This window comes from Corvus brachyrhynchos, unplaced genomic scaffold (assembly GCF_000691975.1).
Source record: "Corvus brachyrhynchos isolate BGI_N302 unplaced genomic scaffold, ASM69197v1 scaffold346, whole genome shotgun sequence".
NCBI classification, from domain to species: Eukaryota; Metazoa; Chordata; class Aves; order Passeriformes; family Corvidae; genus Corvus; species Corvus brachyrhynchos.
Genome location: NW_008238644.1, coordinates 4,084,963 through 4,105,093, shown reverse-complemented (window position 1 = coordinate 4,105,093; position 20,131 = coordinate 4,084,963). Strand labels below are relative to the sequence as shown.

Sequence of the window (20,131 nt, the reverse complement as noted above, 5' to 3'; positions counted from 1 at the left end):
TGTCCAGAACACACAGAGTTTATTAAAATATGCATTTTGTGCTCAGTGTTTCCTGATTTACACCAGAATTTATCCCTTACATAGAAGTCATATTGCATCTTCCACAACGTGCCAGTAATTAGCCCATGAGAACACATCCAGTTTGACCACTTCTCCTCCAAATATCTTCAAGCCACACTTTGAAGGTGGTGTACCCTCCCAAAGTCATCCCTTCTCACCCTAAAACACAGCTTAAAATAAACCCCAAACACAAGCTTCCTCCAAAACACATTAACACCTCTCAAAGGAGAGAAACCAGACACACAATTTACCTCATTTCCTGGCACGACTCACACCCCCTGATACATAACAGTTGTGCAAGGTCCTCTGGTGACCCTGGCCACATCCCTGAGCCACAAGCCACAGGAGCCACCTGTCCTGCACATCCCCCCTGCCACAGCACAGCACACCGAGCCCACCACACCATCCTAGCTCTCGCCTGCAATAAATCCCAGCGCTCTCCTCAGCTCAGCAATCAGCCACAGGTTCAGACCTGCAATTACTTTGGGACAGTTATTTATTAGTCACTGTCCAGCTGCCAGATTTACAGTCACGGACGCTTGACGCGGTGTCAAGCAGAAAACACTCAAGCACTGATGTCTGTAAATAAGCTACTGGGACATCTGGATGACATGTAGATCCAGCTATAATTAGGTATAGGTGGCACAGAGAAGTCCTGTTAAGCCTTGCCAAAACCTGCCCCCAGAGCCTGCAGGCACAACTCCAGCAGATGTGCTGGATGAAGCACCGAAACCATCTCAAAGTCACCTCAGATTCAGGTGTTACTAAACTCTAGAGAAGGAAACAAACAGAAGAGCTGTTGAATTCAGCTTGTTTATAGCTAAAGAGTATCTAGGTCAGGAATTTCCCTCACCCATGTCCTTGCACCATCACTGAAGTTACAGCTTGGCAGCAAGACCTGGGAGCAACGCTGCCCTGTGCCACTGGGAGCCTAACAAGTATCTTTTCTCCCTGACCTGTTTGGTGCCATCGCTGTAGGGACGAGGTTTTATAATCCAGAGAGTCACCATGGGGAGGTTTCCCATGTGAATCTCTCTGGGAAGGAAGCAAGCTCCTGGATAAGCCCAGATGTCAGCAAGGCTCTTAGAGTCACCTTGGATGTGAACATCTGCAAACCTGCTGTGGCTGCAGGGATGGGAGCTCCTGGCCCCTCCAGCTCCATTCCTGGAAGAGGGGTTGTGGCACAGGACACCTGGCAGCATTACCTCCACCAAACAGCAGCTGCATAAGGAAGAAAAGAAAACCCACCACAAGCTTAGAAACACTCAGTCACTCTACAGAAGATGAGGAATAGACCACAGCAGTCAGCTGAGGACTTTTATGGGGTCAGAGTTGAGTTCTCCAAGGTGGGATGTGGCCAGGGGACCGGGCCCGCCACAGGCTACGACTGTAACAGGACCCCACGTGCACAAACACCCAATGCCTTGGGTTTGCATCTCCTCCGGCAGCCTGAGGGCAACAGCACAGGACAGACACCTCCTGTGCCAGCCACCAAGCTCTTAGGAGACCTCAGCTCTTCACAGCAGCTTCTCACACCTTCACTGTCATCAAGGCCTGAAGGACACGGATTCTTGAGGGCCCACAGTGCAAAAAACAGTCCAGAAGAAAGAGTCTCACTGCTGGCAAGAACTCCTCTCCCTGTCCTCACCCATCCTGCCAGGGCGAGCAGGGGAGGTCGGGCATGGGCTGTCATCTTCTCAGCCAGAGCCACGTGTTGATGAGGCAAGCAGAGATCATCACGGAGTACACCAGGGCTTCCTTCTGTCTCCAGGCATGGCACTGCTCCTCCAGCACACGGAGCCTCCCCGAGATCCTCACCAGCTGCAAGGGAAGTAGTGGGGCCACTGTCAGCCCTGCAGCAAAGCACAGGATGCTGTCAGCACCCCAGAAACATGGGACAGCAAGGGATGGAAGGATGGGAGCTGCTGCCTCCTTCAGGTCCTCCTTTTCTTAAGCAGCAGCTACCTTTGTGTGGGAGGATTGGCAGCAGTACCTCAGGGCCTGCAGCAGATGCTTCAGGAAAAGGTTCTTCCCATCAAAGAGCATCTGAGCCCCTCTCACTGCCACCAGACAGAGGGGGCTGGCTGTGCCCTGCACCCCTTCAGCCCCTCGGGGTAGGAGCTCGAGGGATCAACACACATGTGAGTCCTCTCCTGCTTCTCCTCAAGGTAGGACCAGCCTGACAGCACCAGCCCACCAGGACTGACCAACTGACCCCTGCAGCCTCCTCACCCACCTGCTGTGGCTTTCCCAGGAAACATGTGCAGCCCCTCACCCCCATCTCACCTGCCTCCTCATCGCTGCCACCTCCGTCACCCCGGCCTCCTCCAAGGCGCTCTCTGCAGCTAGGATGGGCTCCTGGGAGCTGGGAAAGGAAAGCACAGATGCAGGTGGACAAGCACTGCTCATGGGAATGCAACTGACTCCCCACAAAGGCAGCACTGCCACGGGGAGCTGAGCTGTGCAGGCAGAGTGTGTGTCCCCGGGCTGGGCTGCCTGGGTGCAGCACCAGGAGAAAGCAAACAGCAGCTGCACAGCATCCACTCATCTCTTCTTAACCCCATCATGCACATTTGTACCCCCACAGCATGCACCCAAAGTGATCAGGACAAACAGACAGCACATGCCATGACAGGTACCAGGGGAAACACATGCTGGTATTTCTTTAAAGGTCCAACAAAGAAAACATATCTACTAAGCACCCATTCTCTGTAGTCCCAGGAGTTCAATGAGGGCTGGATAAATCATCTTTAGAGCAGTCAAGTATCACAGGACCAGTGCAGAAATGGAGGGGTGATCCCATTTAGGGGTGATCCCATTTACATCAGCAGGGGAGGAAGCTGCCATCAGCTGGAGGGAGCTATCACTTTTTGATCTTGTAGCAAATTTTACCTGCAATTTGAAACATAAATAAGCGACCCAAATGTCCACCACTTTCTTCCCTCCCTGGAAACACAGGGGCCCGCACTGGGATTAGCTGCTGCACTGGCAGAGGCAGCACAGACCACTGATCTCCAGGGCAGTCCCTGGAGGCACAGGGTCCACAACACTGAGTCACAAAATAAAGTAGATGCACAGTGAGAAAAATTCCTGTCATCATAGGCTAGCCCAAAATCAGCTGCTCTACAACCAAAACTGTGCACACCAATAGCTCACACAGGCACTCACTGATCCCTGAGGGGTTAACGAGCACCTAACCCCGCTCCTTGGAGACCATGAGGAGGAGAGGGTGTTTGTTTATCCCTGTTTGCATCACGATGCTGATCTCGGTGAAGACAAGCCAGAAGAGCACGTGGAGATTCACTGGATCTCCATCTGAAACTCCATTTGTGAGACAATACCTCCACAAAATGTAGTGCAGTGTAAAATGACAGTCACAACAGAAAGAAAATGCAATTCTCCCCGGCAGAGAACCATGAAAAAAGGACACATCCTGCAGCTTTTGACTCAAAATCCCAGCTGATACAGGTGAACTCCTTTAGAGTGGAGACTAGAAATTGCATCCTGATGACTCATACCCTTCAAGAGGTCACAAGAGCCAGATATTCCAGCCTCTGTCTGAGACCAGACCTCACTAAAATTTCAGGACAAAAAAGTCAGCACAGTCTTTCTGTTTATTTTATTGTTGCATAGGGGTACAAAGCTGTCATATTGAAGGGATGTCTGCATCTGAAGGGATGTAAAGTACTAAGAAGAGCTGTTTGAGGGTGGCTGGTTTCAAAGGGAGATCAAGACCTGGGGAGAGGCCCCGGAGTCATCCCACTGCATTACAGCAGCTCTGCAGGCTACCATGGCCTCAATGTCCTCCACTGCTGGAGGGAGAAGAGAGAGAAGGTCTTATGTAGCCACTAACCAGATCTCTTCATCATTAAGAAATTAAAATGATGTTTGAAGACAGCCTCAGCCTGCTGTTTTTAAGAGCAGAGACATCGCTTTGCATCATCAGCAAGCAGCAGCCAGCTGGGAAGGGAAGGAGGACGTGCCACCGATGATGGATGCGATGATGGGTGCTTGCTCTCCTCCCTTTCTGCCTAAAGGCTCTACTCAAGGAGAATGAGAAGTATTTAGATGTTCCTCCAGGTGCTCAGCAGCCTTAGAGCAGTGGGGACATCTTAAGGCTGCAAGGATGTCTTCGAACAAATAGAATTTACTGCAGTGGCACAGATACATGGGTGGTGGAGATGGTTCCTCCAGCACATCTGGAGGGATTGAGGCCACCGCATGCCTGCTCCAAGGAGCACAAAGGCACAGCACACACTGGCCAGGGGCACTGGCTGTGGGATGGGTACAGCCAGTTCATGGAAAGGTTAATTAAGAGTGACCGAGATGCAGCCAAAGCTGCTGGGAGCCTGCAGGAGAGGCTGGCTCAGGGACAGCACCCGGTTCAGGCTGTCTGCTCTGGATTTCGATTCCCTTCACACACTCCTCTCCAACAAGCTGTCAAACCATACAGAAAAATTAGTCCTTGCTTAGCAGTGACCCCCCCAGCAATGTCACAGCAGCGCTGGGTCACTCGGGGTGCCCAGGGGACTGGTGTTAAGCTGAGCAGCAGACTCAAGCCTGGCTGGGTTAGTGAGGTGCTCCAAGGCCAGGCACCCAGAGCTGGCAGACAGGACAGGTGAGAAAGAAAGGCCAAGGCAGCCCTGCAGCACCATCCTGCAGCCCACAGCTTACAGAGCTCGTGCCTGGCTCATGCCTCAGCAAGGCACAGGCCAGACCTTGCAGAGTGACAGAGCTGGCTCAGGACAAGCCAAAGTCACCTGGACGGTGCTGGGTCTCGCAGAGAGTCCTGAACACGGTGGAAGAGCACCTGGCCCAGGAGGTACATGGTCTGGAAGATGTTCTGCATGGAGTAGATCCTGCCTGGCTCCATGAGGAGGGGGAGTGGGGCACTGGGAGCAGGCAGGGGACACGAATCCGGCCTGGGTGCACATAGAATCACGCCTGTTACTCCCTGGCCTCGCACAACAGGGCACAGCCTGGCATTAGTGCCCCTCATCCCTTCAGCAGCTCCAAGCATCTCTGGGCAATGCCACCAGCACCCAGACCCTGATGTCATCAGCTGGGAGAACCCTCTCCAGCAGCCCCCAGACTCAGAGGCAGCCCCCAGACTCAGAGGCAGCCCCTTGACTCCTCCAAAGCCAAGCATGGCTGTGTGCCATGCTGCTCTCCTGCCACCCACGACAGCTCTGGACTTCTAGTGGGACAGCAGCCCCTGCTCCAGGATTAGCTCAGAGACAATTTCCCCACTGCAGAGACTCTGGAGCCTAAGGCCATGAGCAGAGGCCTGAGGAACAACACAGCTGCCCCCAAAGCTGCCCAAAACAAATGTCTCTGACGCCAAAGGCCATGTTCCTCTCATGGATGTGTATGACTTGCCAGGCATTGCACTGCTCTGATTGGAATCCCCCATGCCCCTCTCAGGACAACACCAGAGAGCTCCAAAACAGCCCAGTGAGAGGAGATGCTGCTCCCCACCCGCCCTGGGTGACGCTGGGCCCGTGCTCACCCCTCATGGTGCTGTCCTGGGCTGTGCAAGGCCAGCTGGGCACAGTCACTCGGGGTCCTGTCCCGCCGTGACTTGCTGCTGTGATGGCCCTGTGGGAATCAAACACAACCACATCAGCACAGAGCTGAGCCCAGCCTGGTGCCCTGGGTGGGCTGCAGGGGCACATCTGCACGGGGAGAGCAATCAGTGTTGGGAGCACTTCAGGAGCCCCAACCTGGTGACCTGATGCTGGTGCACGTGGGGAGATGTGCTCAGAGCAGACAGAGGGTCCCAGCACGAGCCTGCTGATCTGAACTCTAGCCAGATCAAAAACCCTGAGCCTAACCCATCCAGGATCAGTTCTTGAATTTCAGAGAGGTTAAAGCACTTCAAGAGGCTGAACAGCAGCTCCAGCAGCCAAACCATGTCTTTGCCTGCCCATGCCTGGGACCTCTCTTTGAAAGAGTTTCACACAAGGTTAAAATCTGCTTTTGGCTCTGACCCCAGCACTCTTTACACTGCAGTGATGAACCAGCTCTGCCTCATACTTCATCAAGAAGGAAAACAGGTTGAAAAGGGACTTTAAAAGTAGCAGCAGCAGCCTGTGGTGGGACTGCACCTACCTTAGCCTACCCCCTGCTCACAAAATGCAGCAGGAGATGTGGCTGAATCAACATCCCAGCACACAGATGTGCACTGGTTCCAGGACAGAAAGAAATCCCACCATCCCCCCCCTCCCTCCTAGGGTCTCCTGGAGATGAATCCTGGCTTGGGGTGATGACAGCCACCTGGAGAACCCCAAAGCTGGGACTGCTCCCGTTCCCCACCATGGGCCCCCCGTCCCTGCCCGCACGGTACCGATCGCTTGCGGCGCTGGGCGCTGGCTCTGCTGGCTGAGGGCAGGAAAGGGAGATCCCCAGAGGGGTCTGGGGACACATGCACCACGACAGAGGGGACCTTCCTTGGCTGGGTCAACAGGACTGGCCTCAAACTGGTGTCTGATATCTCTACAGAAAGGAGAGAGGGAAGAGTTAAGCCGACCTGAACGGCCTCAGGGGAGGAGAGAAGAGAGATGCACCCATGTGGAGAGTGAAGGCTGTGTCTGGTGCCAGATGAACAAACACCATGGCCTGGGGTTTTTTGGACAGCCCAGAGAGGCAGACCCACTGCTTCAGGACAGCAAGGCTTCAGAGCTGTTTGCCAAAGACAGGGCCAAATGTCCTGCATCCCAAAGCAGGAGCCCTACCAAAGGCCAAGAGGGAACTGTAAGACACATGGAGGGAGATGCCTCCACATTTTGCTTCTCACCCGTTGGAACTAAGGCCCCTCCAGACTTCTGTTGGTGACCTTTGCCCACCTCTTCCCAAGCTATCCACCATCCTGTCCTACACTCCTGAAGAAAAGTGCCTACATTATCTGCCCCCATCCTCTCCCCTAGCAAAGCAAATGACTGGGGGGGGTTATACAGGGATCCTACTCCCTAGGATGCCGTAGTGCCCCACCAACCTTCAGCCACCCCAAAAGACAACCCAGGGCTTTACCTGCAAGAGAAATCCTATCAGGGATGTGCATTCGAAAGGATGGAGGGACATCCTCTGTCCTTGTCTTCCTGTCCCCAGGGCTGCAGCTCTCTGCCACCTTCAGCCTGTTGGGAACCTGCATCCTCTGGTTGATAGCTTCTGTGAAGAGCAGGTCACAGCGCACCCGGTTCACGTCCAGTCCCCAAAGCGGCCACATCTTTGCAGATGTCCTCAAGGGTCCTGGGGTTTCACACAGAGGGAAAGAAAGCTGAAAAGTGGCAGCAGGAGCAGCACTTCCAAAAGTGACAAGAGGGGCAGCTTTTTCTTCTTTCAACACAACATGCTATAAGACAGCTAAAATTCAGGAAACAACCCAAAAGAGAGACACTGCAGGAGCTGTCTGAGAGAATGGGATGTCCCACAGTGCCCAGCTGGCAGGGACAAGGCTGCAGGTGTCCTGCTTAGCACCCACTGCCTCAACTGACAGCAAGGAAATGGCTCAGCACACAGTTCAGTGTACCCTAAAAACTAGTGAAAAAAATTCTTTTCCATCCAGAAGCAAAGTTTTTTGGAGGGCCGGGATCACATTTTTGTGTTCATCTACACCTCTGAGGAAAACTGAGGTTTTCTAAAAGCAAAACACACATTTTGGTGACAGGCTTCAGGGTTACCATGGGCAAGGCTTTGGTGCTCAGCTTTGAGGAGTGCTCTGGGGCTACAATGTCCCAACATTTTCACTGAGCCATACAAGCAGAGGGCAATCAATGTACACTTTTGGGAGAGGAGCCCCAAAATACACCTTCCTGGCTCCCAGCATATGCACTCTTCATTCTTTCCCAAAAAGCTGCAGCTGAGGAGAAAACCCCAACAAGCAAGAGGTGCTGAGGCTGGCAGACCCCAGTGCTGCCCAGGCACTCCAGACACGTGTGCACATCACCCCTGCACCCTCCTTGCTGCCACCTTTTGAGTTTACCGTGCCCAAAAAGGTCCTTCTTTGCTTCTAGAAAAAAATCTCCACCCTAAGAGGGGACAGCAGTAGCCAGGGCTGCCCAAAACCCCCCTCACTGCTGCTCCTCAGGGCTCTTTGGACCTTCTCACCTTCCCCAGCCCACTGCAACCCTTTAGGATTTCACCTGAAGGGTAGAGGAGCAGAAAGAAGGATCACTGCTCCCTGCAGCTGCCAGGCCTTGAGACTCTGGGTACAGAAGGGTGGCAGAACCAGCTCTGCACCTGCCATGACCAGCACTTCCAGTGATCACTCACCTCATGCTGCTCCCTCCTCCTCTGTCACTGAAAACCTTTTAATTACACAGGCATTTGCCCAGCATCAGCAGTGGCCATTCCCTGCTTCCAGCCTTGCAGACCCTGCAATGCTGTCCCTGCATCGGGTCTGCCCTGGAGGCACTGCTGGGGACCCAGTGGGGGCCCCATGCCACCCTCACCACCCTGCCCAGCCCCAACCCACGGGTCTCATAACACACACACCCCCCTGCTTCTCCCCAAAACCCCAAAGAAAGTGGATTTTTGCAGGTACCCCATACTCAGAAGCAGAACAGTAATTCCTGGGATGGTCTCAAAATGTGTCAGTCCCGCAGGAGAAACCTGCATCAGACACCCAGCCATGGTACACAGCCATGGAGGCCACCAGGCTTCTCCATCTCATTTTTAGTGCTTCAGAGGATTGAACACCCCGTGTTGCATTCCCAGCCTGTTTTCTGGGAAACCAGCATATATTAACAACTGTAAATCTGGAGAGGGCAGATGGGTTCATTTTCTAATCACCTGTGAAACCACTGCAGCTCCCAAGGAACAAGAGGGATGGGAAGGGGTGAGGAGCAGGCTCTGAGACCAAGCTATTAAGAAAGGAAAAAAAAAAAAAAATCAGCTGTCAAAACTTATAAGAACAAAATGCTTAAGTGGCTGGATTTCCTCCTTTAACTTTCTTTAGGGCTTTTTCGAGCTCTTGCCAAGCACCCCCCACTCGCTTGGAGAGGCTCAGCCTCTGCTTTGGCACTTCTCCTTGGATTTGCAGTGACAGGGAATTTCCGGCTCACTAAGCCGGAGTAGGTTTAAGTCCTGCAAGCCAGGAAAACCAGCCCTGGGGAGGCAAACTCCACAACCTCCCTCTCCCTGTCCCTCTCCAGCCCAGGACACCCCAAACAAAGCAGGCGGGGCACCAGCCTGGTCTGGCACCCCCCGTTCGCCTCTCGGGGTGGCGAGCTGGAGGGAGCAATGGATTTGCTCCCAGCTCTGCCCTTCGGCTCGGGGATGCGCCTTGTCCCGGCGGAGCGGGGTCACCGGCAGGGGAAGGGGCTCCTCACCCGGCTCGGGGTGAGCCCGCTGCCCCCGGGATGGCTCCGGGCACCGCGGGCGCTGATCCCCGCAGGGGCAAGGCACGGGGTGGGGGGGTCCCACGTCCTCCCGGTGGGGACATCCCGGCCCTGCCCCGGGGCAGCCCCGGCCCGGCTGTGCGGCCGGACAAGGGGGACACTTCGGGGCGGGGGAGGGACACTTACTTTTCTTCGCAGACCGACGCAACTTGTCGGACCTGTAAACAGCCACGCCCGCTGCCGGGACGGGGCGGCGCCGCCGGCGGCAGCCCGGCCCCCCCGTAATTAGCCCGGCCCCCCGGTAACCAGCCCGGCCCCACCCGGTAATGAGCCCAGCCCCCGGCATCCAGCCCGGCCCCCCCGGTAACAAGCCCGGTAACAAGCCCGGCCCCCCGGTAATTAGCCCGGCCCCCCCGGTATCCGGCCGGTCCCTCCTCGCTTAAAGCCGCAGCCGGTAATTAACGCGCTGCGACTCACCCTGGTGCCACCTCCCCCGGGAGCCCCCCTGTCCCCAGCCCTGCTCAGCCGCTGCTAGAACACAGGGATTGCTCTTGCCAGGGGCAGAACCGAAGCCAAGACGTTCCCCGTGTCCCCATCCCCGGGACGTTTGCGGGCACACCCCGCCCCCGGCAGCCCCTGGCCCGGCACAGCCCCGGGGCCGCCCTGTGCCGGAGCTAATCTCTGCCCCTCCGAGGCGATAAAATGATCCCTTTGGGATTAACGGCAGTTTTAAACACTTCTGAATGGAGACAGGGTCCAAGACCTGACCGTAAAATCTGGGTTTGAAAGGATTTAAAATAAATCCCCCGCTGCCCTAGTCTTGCTATTTAAAGGGGATTATCTAAGGGGTTTAGGAGCACACAGAGGACGGCAGGACAACCTGTGCACCTCAATCCCCTCAAAGACCCTCGGAAAAACTTTCTGCACCTCAGCTGCCAACTGCTTGGGGCTCACAGGACACCCTTCAGCTCTCACAGAGGGTACAACACAACCCCAAGCGAAGTTCAAGGCTCCAGTTGGATGTGTGGGGTTCACTCCCAGACATTCCCATCCGCTCTGGGGACGCTCCTGCAGCCGTGGCAGGGTTATTGGTGTCATTGTCCCCCACAACACCCTTTGTGGGAAAAAGCCACCCTGTGCCACTCAGACAGTGAGGGTTTTTTAATAAATACTTTTTTTTTTTTTTTTTGCACAGAAATATACCAAGTTTTACAGAATACAAACTGCAGGGATAATGACTGAGCATCAAAGACAGAGGATGCGGAGCACCCTTGTGTCTCCCTCCGGTGCTCTCCAGGCTCTGGCCCTGACGCTCGCTGCCAGGTCTCCCCATAACCCCGATCTGCTAAGGCTGGGGAGGGGACAGACAAGGTGCCAGCATGTCCTGCCCCAGGAAGAGCTGCGCTGGGCAAGCCTCAGCTCTGAGCTGAGGGCACCGGCTGCGAGAGCATCGCTGGGGCCGGGCAGGATGCAGGCCACTGATGGATGGACAATAGCCTTTGGGTGCTGCTGGAGAGGCTGGTGCTGGGTGAACACCGGGTGGTGGCAGTGCTGGGAGTTTCTGGGCTGCTTCTGGGGGGTTGGAGCACAACCCTTGTTTTAATCCATCAGACATGACTGGGGAAGGGCAGTCCCACTGCTTGGACCCTAAAGGCAGCTGTCCAGGAAAAGGGGACACTCTGATCCCACAGCAAAGCACCCGGCTCTGCCCTGCTCTGGCAACACAACCACCCGAGCAGGGCTTGGCCCTGCTCCTATCAAGGCGTGGTCTTGTGGCTCCTGCCCCTGTCAGCAGGACTTCCATGCCACACCCTGGACACCAAACCAGGTGGGGACCAGAGGAGAGTGGGGTCTCGCATTCCGCTTTACCGACTCTGGAGGACAAAGAGCCCCAAAGAGAGGGGCCAGGCAGGGCAGAGAGGTTTGGGGTAGGGAGAGGGGAGGATTGGCCTGTCTGCAGGCTCTCAGCTCTGGGGCAGACACCATATAGGCCACGCTCCAGGAGAGAGTTGAATCCCCACCACTTAAAGCCATGGAGACCACATTTGGCTCGGGGTCAAAGACGACGCCCTTGGCCAGCTCTGCAGCAGCTAGACCTCCAGCTGCTCAGCACCCACAGGGGGAAAGCAGAGAGCATCAGGAAAAGACCCTGCTACTCCAAAGTCACTTACCTCAGGTGCAAGACCACCACGAGCCCTTTCTCCCTTTCCAAAGGGATCTAGGAGATCAGAGAGCATCTTCCTGACTGCTCCTCCCTGATCTCCACACAGCAAATATCGCTACAGGCACCACAGTGTGGACCGGGCTCCCCACTCCCACTTGGCAACAAATCCACATGTCCCCAAATACAGAGCTGGCCTCACCAACTGCGGGGATGGACAAAAACTTGCCACACCAATTCTGCATCCCCAACTCCTAACCAGAGCCCTGAGCAGTAGAACAGGGCCCAGTGAGGATGTGGGGTGAGGCTGAGCAGCAGCCCAGCGAGGCAGCAAGGCTGCTCTAATAATGGGAAATGTTATGTCTGTTTGAGGGGGAAGTGAGGAAATCAAATGCACCATGGGGAGACCCCCATGTTGAGCCAGGAACAAGCTGCTGCTCTGCTCTGGCTGCTACAGCACTTATGTGAGTGGGGAGTGAGGGGCAGGAGGTGGCTGGCTGGCTCCAGAGCCATCCCACAGCCCTGCCTCACCCCACCTGGGGACAGCTATTTTTGGTTAGGAGGGTAAGGCTATTGTGTGATGGCACCAGATTGTACAGGTGAGACGGAGGCCCGATGGACACCTAAAGGGGGTCCCAGGCACGGCGAAGGGAGGGTGGGTGGTGAGTGTGAGTGTGTGAAGAGGCAGGAGGGAGGCAGAGCCGCTATTTGCCCGCAGCAGGGGCCGTGGCCACGATCTCTTCGTACTTGGGCGGAGGGTCATTGTAGGACACGCTGGTCTCCTCGCCGCTGCTGCTCTCTGGGTGGCCCGTCACCTCCTCATAGGAGGGCGGGGGGGTGGCACTGGACAGTCTGGAGAGGACAGATACAGAATGCTCTGGTGGGCAGAGGGTGCCGTCTGGCTGGGGGGTGCCCCCGGCTCTGCCATCCCCAGCGCCCCGGTTGCTGGCTTCCCGCTGGTACTGGGTCTCCCCTTGGCTCTGCGACCGCTCCCGGTACACCATGACCCTGGGGAGGCTGCGGCCCGTCCGGCTGGCCAGGTAACGGTTCTGGGCATAGGAAGGGCGGTGGCGGGTGGCCTTTTGCAGCTGGCACCTCCAGATGATGAAGAGGGCGATGACTATGAGAAGAGCCACTCCCAAGAGGGGCACCACCACGTACATAGCGTCAGAGCGCTCCGTGCTGTGCCCGGGGTCCTTGACAGAGTACACAGAGCTGGTGTAGCCTTTCCAAAACTCCATCTGTGACAGGAACAGAGAAACAACCATCACATGCTGCAGGTGGGAGAAGGACCCCCTGACCACCACCAGCAATAATCACTGCCCTCCCCAGGCCCACAAAAGGGGCACCCCTTACACCTGAGGCGCTGTGGGAACAAACGCAAAAGGTCACGGGAACGTCCCTCAACAGCCCCCACACCGAGCAGGGAAAAATGTATTTCACACCAACCCCAGCCTAGAGAATCAAGGACAACAGCACAGATTTGCCACACGTGCCGTGGGAGCGCCAGCTCAACCTGCAGCTGTGGGCAGGGTGTCCTGGCAAAACCAAGGTGAGGCCACTGCCTGGGAAAGGAAAGCCATACTGGGAAGTGAGGCCACCACATGCTGCCTGCAGACAGAAGAGGACAAAGGGAACAGGAGAGGCTGTTCCCCCTGTGCTTTCCTTCTGTTTCCAGCTTGCTGAGGCGTGAGCCCTCACACATGCACTGGGGAGCAGGGCAGGACAAACGCACCGTCTTCTCCTTGTTCTCAAACACCTCCTTGACCTCCTCATAGCTGCAGACCTCCTCGATGCACTCCCGCTCGATGGTGCCCTGCCGGATCTCCTCCAGGAAGCCATTGGCTCTGGGAAAGCGTTTCAGGAGCGAGTGGTTTTTTTGTCTCAGGGGCGAGTGGGCATCCCTGGCCCCCAAGAACACTGCAACACACAAGGCAGAAATATGCTGAGCAGGGACAACCCCATGCCCATCCTCTGCCCAGCCAGGCTTTCCGCCCCAGCTTCCTGATGCTACGTGCATCCCCAACATCAAAAACCCAGGGCTACAATCAGGTAGGACAGCAGGTTGGACAGCCAAAGGGGCACAGAACTCTTGGGGTCTGCCCAGAGACATATGGCACCAGGAGCCCTTCTGTCAGGGCTGAGGTGCTAGAGACATCAGAAGCGGCAGCTGCAGCCACACAGGGCAACTGAGGAAGAGACAGAAGGCTCCAAAAATATTTGTTTTCAACCTTCTACCCCTGATGGATTTCATCTTTCTGCCCCTTTGCTGCAGGGCAAGGGAGATCCGACCAGGAGCAAGACCCCACAGGGCTGGGACACAGAGCTCTGCCAGGACATGGGGCCAGCACTGAGAGGGACTCACAGCACACGACAGTTCAAAACATGACAGCCTGCTGGAAGCTGGTGTCCCTGCTGCCAGCTGCTCAGGGTCATGCAAGCTCAGGTGGTATCAAGGACTCTGTTCAGGCCCTAGAAAAACCACTGTCTTCTCCCACGCCCAGGACAACAAGGGCAAACATCCCCAAAACACAGGGACAGCGCAGAGGGTTATGAGTCAGGGGCCTGAGCAACCTCTCCTCACAAGGCATCGCATTCTCATCCTCACTGTGTTTTGATGCAAAGGCTTCACAAACTTTGCTCTGCTCCCAAAGCCTGAGAGACTCCTCAAGTCTTCCCACAGCACATGCAGTCCTGAAGCCAGAGGGAGCAGGAACAGCACCTTCCTGCCTGCAAGAGAGACATCAAAGCCTCTCCCCCTCATATCCTGCAGGAGGGACACCTCCATGGGGTGCAAGAGGCAAGCACCTGCCAGGACCTGCAGCAGCACAGGAGGCAAAGAAGCTGTTGCTCAGAGAGCAGAAACTTCACACAAAACATGATCCTTCCAGGATCCAAACGCGCATTTCATGAATGAGTGTCTCCACAATGCAGTTCAACACACTCAGTTGTAGGCTGGTTCCAGCTCTTCCCACCAAGCCACAGAATCCTGCTGCTTCCCTGGGGAAGATGAATCAGTTCAGCTGGGTGATCCACAGGAACCTATTTACCTCCTTCACCCTCAGGCTCAGTCTTCCACTGGATCAACACGGTGAACCCATTCACACAGCAACAGCATCAAAGGAGGCAGGGGGACAATCTCCCATCTGACCAGCTTGGCACTAACAAAATACTGGCTCCACAAGCAAAACAGTCAGTGAAAAGCCACTGACTTCTTTCCTTAGGAGCCTTTTTCCAGGGAGAAAGGCAAGTTTCCTTCTGCTTTACCTTCCATGTATGCTGCTGCTGGAACAATACAGCAAAGTATTTGTGAGAGTATTTGGAAATATCAACAGGTATTTCCAAAGATCGTGGTGTAAGAAACAACTACTACTGTGCTACAACATCCTGGGCTTGGAGGCACTGAGCTCCTTTTGTGCTGTGTAGGTGCATTTTCCCCTTGTGATTTATTAATGCCTTGCTTCTGTGAGAGAGTTTGCAGAGGGCTGAACCACTGAGGTGTGAATGAAGAGCAGCATGAATGATGTGAGTCACAGATCTTCCCTCAGAATCGACTTTATTATGCAAACCTTTTTTTTTTTTTTTTTTTACAAGGACAACCAAAAAAGCATTTTCAAGAGGCACAGAAGGCATCTTGCAGAAGGGCAGGGATCAGCTTGCCTTGGTTTTCACAGCTGAGGAAGGCTATTCTGGCTGGAGAGGGACCAGGCTGGCAGGCTGACCTTCTCTTGAGCCTTTCCAGAAGGAGATGAAATTTTACAAAGACAACATTCATTCTGCAAATGTCCCATACTTTGCTGGAGAAGTCTGGCCTCACCTCCTTTGCCTCCCACCTTGATCAGGCCATGGTATAAACTCTCTCCTCCTTGGCACTTGAGCCTGAGACTCGGATTTCAACTTCCTCAGCACGTCTTAGAGCAACAAGCTTGGCTGCAGATCTCACTGTCAGGGTTTTCCATCCCTGCAGAAAGCAGTCACTGGACCCCTTCCCTGCTTTGTCGTGCTGAGCTGGCCACTATGGTGGGAAATAAAAACAGACACACAGGCAGGCAGGTATCACAAGCACTGTCCCAACTGCAAGCATGCTGTGACACAGGTGTGTGTCCTTCCCCACATGCAATTCCCCTCAGGGACATAGAAATGGCAGGAGAGCAGAAACTAAGTCACTGCTCCCTCCCCTCAAAGTGCAAAGAGCTCACACGTGGCTTGGGACCAGAGCAGGAAAGCCACTGAGCCTCTCATCTCCAGCTGGATCCCCAACTGACATGAAGAGCAGACAGCCAAGCAGGCCCTGTCCCCAAACCACAGGGCTGAGGGGACCTTCCAATGCCCAGCAGCCTCAATGCTGATCCCCTGTGCCTCTCCAAGCCTCCCCACACCAGCTGGAGAACCGGTGCTCAGGAAAGATCAGAGCTTTAGGCAGGGGAAGCAGGAGCAAGGGCTGGGTTCACCTCATCCCTGCTGGGTTTCCTGGGGTGCTGCTGGCACCTGGTGGACACAACCCCACACCTCAGCTGCCCTGCTTGGGGGGGACACCCTGGGGCTGCTTCTCTGGGGAAGGACTGTCGCTGTAAATCCTACAGTGATTTATTGCAGAGGGACAGCCAGGGCTGCCAGGGAGTGTGTGGTGGAGAACCTGCCCATGGCCACATCCCGCTCCTGCATATCAGGGTCACCATGAAGGGGACTGCTTGGCAGGAGTCACTGCCACCACAGGGAAATGCTGGTGAGCCAGCACCTGAGCTCTGGGAAGGAGAAAAAGCAGCAGTGGAGGAAGGCAGGGACCCAGCTGGGCACCCTCCTCATTAACTGGAGATTAAAGCAGCCTTTTAAAAACACTGCCTGAAGATCTCTGCTCCCTCCCACCCCAAGCACAGCACAGATAATGAAAGAAGGCATACCTGTCATCCCTGGGGTCCTCCTCTTCCCCAGCGTGGCTACTGCCTCCACCTTCACAGCTGGCTCTGGCGACACTCCGAGCAAATCCCGAGATCCCAGACAGATCTCTCCATCTCCCCCTTCACCCCTGCCTTCCTCCTTAGGCTCCCATCACACCAGGGCACACAGCCTCCGTGCAGGCTGCCCAGGAGAGCGAGGAGGGAGGGTTGAGCTCAGCTCTGGACACTCCCTGCACCCTCGCCAGTCTCTGAGCCCATCTTTAGCACTGGCCCAGCACTGCTCTGGGTGTGCCACAGCGAGCTCAGGGTGGGGCTGAGCTCGGCAGCTTCCACAGAACACAGAGCCCCGCTGCCACCAGCCACACAGGGCAGTGTGGCCCCCAGGGTGGGCACTGGCAGGGTGCCAGTCATGGGCATGAGGAGCACTGCTGATGAGAGATATCAGCGCAGACAGGCAGCCCTGAGAGCCCTGGGGAGGCCCGTCCTGCACAGCAAGCACCACACAGAGACAGAAATCCTGCGGCCTCCGGGTAGTCCCGGAGAGGTCAGACCTTCAGCACCTCCTCTCGACTCCCACCTTGCAGAGGGGAGAGAGAAGCACAAGTCAGGCCGGACCTCAGACCTCACCCAGGCCTAACAGCCGATGGCAGCTGCTCCCCACAGAGGATAACAGCCCCCAAAACGCACAGGCACCCCTTTCTTCAGAAGTGGCTGTCAAACATCCCCCTTCTTTCCTCCAACACCACCGCCACCTCTCTGTCTTGCCTGGGGAGCACTTACTTGCCATGCTGCCTCACTCGGCCAAGGGGGGGTCCTGCCTACCTGCAGGGAAGAAAACAGGAGAGTCACTGACAGCTTAAATTTCCAACCCCTCAAAGCCCAAACCTCCATCACCCAGGGTCAGATTCATGCAGAACGCATGGTGCTGAGTGGTGGACCCACGACAGATCCCAGCCAAGCAGTACCCCTGAAGAGAGCCAAGCATTCCAGCTGCCTCCCCACTCTTCACCTGCCTGGAGGGGCTGGAGGGGCTCAGGGCACCCTCAGCTCCCAGAGTGCTGGGGCAGGTCCCAGGGAGGAGCAGGGCCCTTGCAGATCAACAAAGCAAAAAAAGGAAGAACTGGATGAAGGACAGACCCCCATTTCTCACCAGCAGAGGAGATGACCTGCATGTCAGAGACTGCTGGGAGCAGCCTGGCACTCTCCCCTTCCACAAGAGATTGATGGATACAGGTGAAGCAATCATCCTATTTTAGAGCAACTTCACAGCCGTGCCAGCTCTCACTTCCGCAACTCCTACCCACAATCTGGCTGTTGGGCCAAGCAAAGGGCAGCAGCAAGAGTGACAGAGCTCCCTGCACACCCAGGATACAGCTCTCCAGCTGGAAAAGCACCTTTTGTCCTTCAAAAGCAAAACTAAACTGAACAAAACCCCACAGAAGTTAAACAAAGCCCTGCAAAAGCAAAGGATATCTGCTTGTTTTCCATGCTTTGTCTTCTCCCTGTGCTCAGTGCCCCACGGATCAGACTGCCCTGGGCTGACTATTGCTGCATGTGACGCTGTGGCAAAGCCACAACTCTGTCTGGAGACAGAGGGGACAGGACTGCCCAGCTCCTACAGTGATTTATTGCAAATGAAGGAGCAAGCATGGTTAGAAACAGCAGGAACTAAACCACATGCTGGTCTCAGGTCCAGGGCTTTAGATACCCAGTTATTCCAGAAGCACTTGGATCTGCTCTGCTGGAGTGAGGTCAGGGACAGCACAGAGCCCTTCACAGGGTCAGCAGGGCTGGAAACACAGCTCTCCTTTCACACAGAAGACAGGCACACTAAAGGGCTGGTGCTGCTCACTAGCACACCTCACAACAGCCACCTTCCAGTAAATGGAGCACCTCTCCCTGCCAACATCAGGTTTGCTGTGCTTTCCAAGGCTCCTACACCGTAAGTGGCAAGAAGGCATGCAAGACTGGAGCTGTGTCCAGAGGGACAAAGCAGCTTCTTCCCAAGAGTTTTGGAAGCTCAGATTGCAAACCTCAGTCTGGAGACGAAGCAAGAGCGAGGGAAAGCAGCAGAGCACCAGAAGTACATGGCAGGGGTCTGCTGCTTCCTGTGCCCCACAGCCCAACCCCACTTCTCTGAGCCCTTCTGGGGGATGTGAGAGGCCTCTGGACCATTGCATTCCCCCACAGGGCATGAGCAGGATCTGAGCAGGGACCATCTGACCCACGTCTGCTGTCATCAGTTTTTACAAAAAGACCCAAAGCCCCAGGATAAAAGAAAGCACAGCACAGAGAACATGCCACAGTTCCCACACAAACCCTCGTTGTCACAGGCATTCCCCCCCTCTGACGGACAGGAGAACAAAGACACAGAAATAAGGATATTCCCGCGTCACACACCAGGCAATGAATTTAATGTTGTATAATTTAATTTACAGTCTTTCTTCCAAGTATCTGTGTCAATGCACCCAAGTGCCACAATCAGGGAGGTGCACACAACCCTCCAAGCACAAGCAATGCCGGTGAGAAGGGCAGACGCCCCAGACGCTTATTTTTATTTCCACAAGCAAATTCCTGGCCACCTCCCCTGGCTCCAGCAAGCAGGAAAAGCTGGAGCGCTGCACAGGCTGACGCCAAGGGGAGCAGCATCCCTCCTGCCCCCACGCAGGCTGAGAGAAGCCTGAAGCTGGAGGCTGACCTAGCAGACGCCCACCCATTCCCGATCCCCCCCGCTCCGGCTTCCCATCCTCTATAAATACCCCATCGATAGGAGGTTGCTAAGGCAACCGTGAGGAGGCGCGAGGGATGCAGCCATGGGAGTGAGGATGCTGCAGTCGCACATTTGTGTCTCCCCCAGGCTCCCCCCATCTCCGCCCCCGCTCCCGTCACTGATGCCAAAGGAGGAAATCGTGCCGGGGAAAACACGGTGCGTGCGCGGAGCTGGCCCCCCGCAGCCCCCGAGGGGACCTGGGGGTCCACACTGGGAGGTGGCAGCTCCTCGACAGGCTGGGAGGGGGCATAGGGGCAGGTCGGGGGGATCCACAGCCCCCAGTGACGCGCCACGGCGCGCAGGGAGGATGCTGACTGTGCCAGCATCACGTAGCCGCGGTGCCAGCAGCTCAGCTGGATCCCAGCAAATTTGGGGGTTTTCCGTGCCAAGATCCACGGCGAGGAGAAGAGGCTACAGGGCAGGAAGCCTCGCCCTCCCAAAACAGCCTTCACACCCCATCCTGCTCCCTGGCTGGTCCTCACGCTGCCCCGGCAGCCCCCAGCCCGGCTCCTCCGTGCCCAAACCCAACTCCAAATTATTCCCACTGTGCTCAGCTTCCAGAGCCCCGCCACGGCAGGGACCCTCCAGCTCATCTGTCACCCTGCAGCAGGGACCCCCAGCTCACCTGCCCAGGTGTGCAGGGGCTTTCCAGTCCCCCCTCAGCTTTCAGTGCTACCCCACGGCAGAGCCCTCAAGCCTACCTGTCACCCCACAGCAGAGCCCTCAAGCCTACCTGTCACCCCACAGCAGAGCCCTCAAGCCTACCTGTCACCCCACAGCAGAACCCTCAAGCCTACCTGTCACCCCACAGCAAAGCCCTCAAGCCTACCTGTCACCCCACAGCAGAACCCTCAAGCCTACCTGTCACCCCACAGCCGAGACCCCCAGCTCATCTGTCACCCCA

The 20,131-nt window shown here is 55.9% G+C and overlaps 2 protein-coding genes across 11 annotated transcripts; both read right to left on the bottom strand.

Annotated features, from left to right (window-relative positions):
- On the bottom strand, window positions 1-9,683 carry FATE1 (fetal and adult testis expressed 1). 7 transcript variants are annotated; one of them, XR_001863028.1, is made up of 8 exons: window positions 9,390-9,555; window positions 8,851-8,921; window positions 7,090-7,308; window positions 6,407-6,555; window positions 5,570-5,658; window positions 4,821-4,982; window positions 2,347-4,497; window positions 1-1,881 (listed from the first exon to the last, which is right to left on the bottom strand). XR_001863028.1 is itself a non-coding variant. In XM_017737515.1 (8 exons), the coding sequence occupies exons 3-8, from the start codon at window positions 7,283-7,285 to the stop codon at window positions 1,750-1,752; spliced, it is 807 nt and encodes a 268-aa protein (XP_017593004.1). In that variant the 5' UTR covers window positions 7,286-7,308; window positions 8,851-8,921; window positions 9,585-9,683; the 3' UTR covers window positions 1-1,749. The 7 variants fall into 7 exon arrangements, 4 of the variants coding, with proteins under 4 accessions (XP_017593004.1, XP_017593002.1, XP_008634428.1 ...); XR_001863029.1 differs by having other exon boundaries at window positions 2,347-3,872; window positions 9,390-9,554; XR_001863030.1 differs by having other exon boundaries at window positions 2,347-3,869; window positions 9,390-9,554.
- Window positions 9,684-10,535: 852 nt separating this feature from the next.
- On the bottom strand, window positions 10,536-20,125 carry PRRG3 (proline rich and Gla domain 3). 4 transcript variants are annotated; one of them, XM_008636205.2, is made up of 3 exons: window positions 17,238-20,125; window positions 13,295-13,479; window positions 10,536-12,800 (listed from the first exon to the last, which is right to left on the bottom strand). In XM_008636205.2, exons 1-3 carry the CDS (start codon window positions 17,242-17,244, stop codon window positions 12,264-12,266), a joined length of 729 nt encoding a protein of 242 aa, XP_008634427.1. In that variant the 5' UTR covers window positions 17,245-20,125; the 3' UTR covers window positions 10,536-12,263. The 4 variants fall into 4 exon arrangements, 1 of the variants encoding a protein (XP_008634427.1); XR_001863035.1 differs by lacking the exon at window positions 10,536-12,800 and adding an exon at window positions 15,393-15,574 and having other exon boundaries at window positions 13,441-13,479; window positions 16,461-20,125; XR_001863034.1 differs by lacking the exons at window positions 10,536-12,800; window positions 13,295-13,479 and adding exons at window positions 15,097-15,293; window positions 15,393-15,574 and having other exon boundaries at window positions 16,461-20,125.
- Window positions 20,126-20,131: the final 6 nt, after the last annotated feature.

What these genes read in the sequence shown, in the direction of transcription:
- FATE1 (XM_017737513.1), bottom strand. Translation starts at nt 9,502, where the DNA reads ATGTCCCCACCGGGAGGACGTGGGACCCCCCCACCCCGTGCCTTGCCC. An exon ending in GAGCTGCAGTGGTTTCACAG is followed by an intron (nt 7,309 to 8,850) that starts GTGATTAGAAAA and finishes GTGAAACCCCAG; the next exon opens with GACCCTTGAGGACATCTGCA. An exon ending in CGAGACCCAGCACCGTCCAG is followed by an intron (nt 2,426 to 4,820) that starts GTGACTTTGGCT and finishes TTCCTTTCCCAG; the next exon opens with CTCCCAGGAGCCCATCCTAG.
- PRRG3 (XM_008636205.2), bottom strand. An exon ending in TTGAGAACAAGGAGAAGACG is followed by an intron (nt 12,801 to 13,294) that starts GTGCGTTTGTCC and finishes TTCCTGTCACAG; the next exon opens with ATGGAGTTTTGGAAAGGCTA.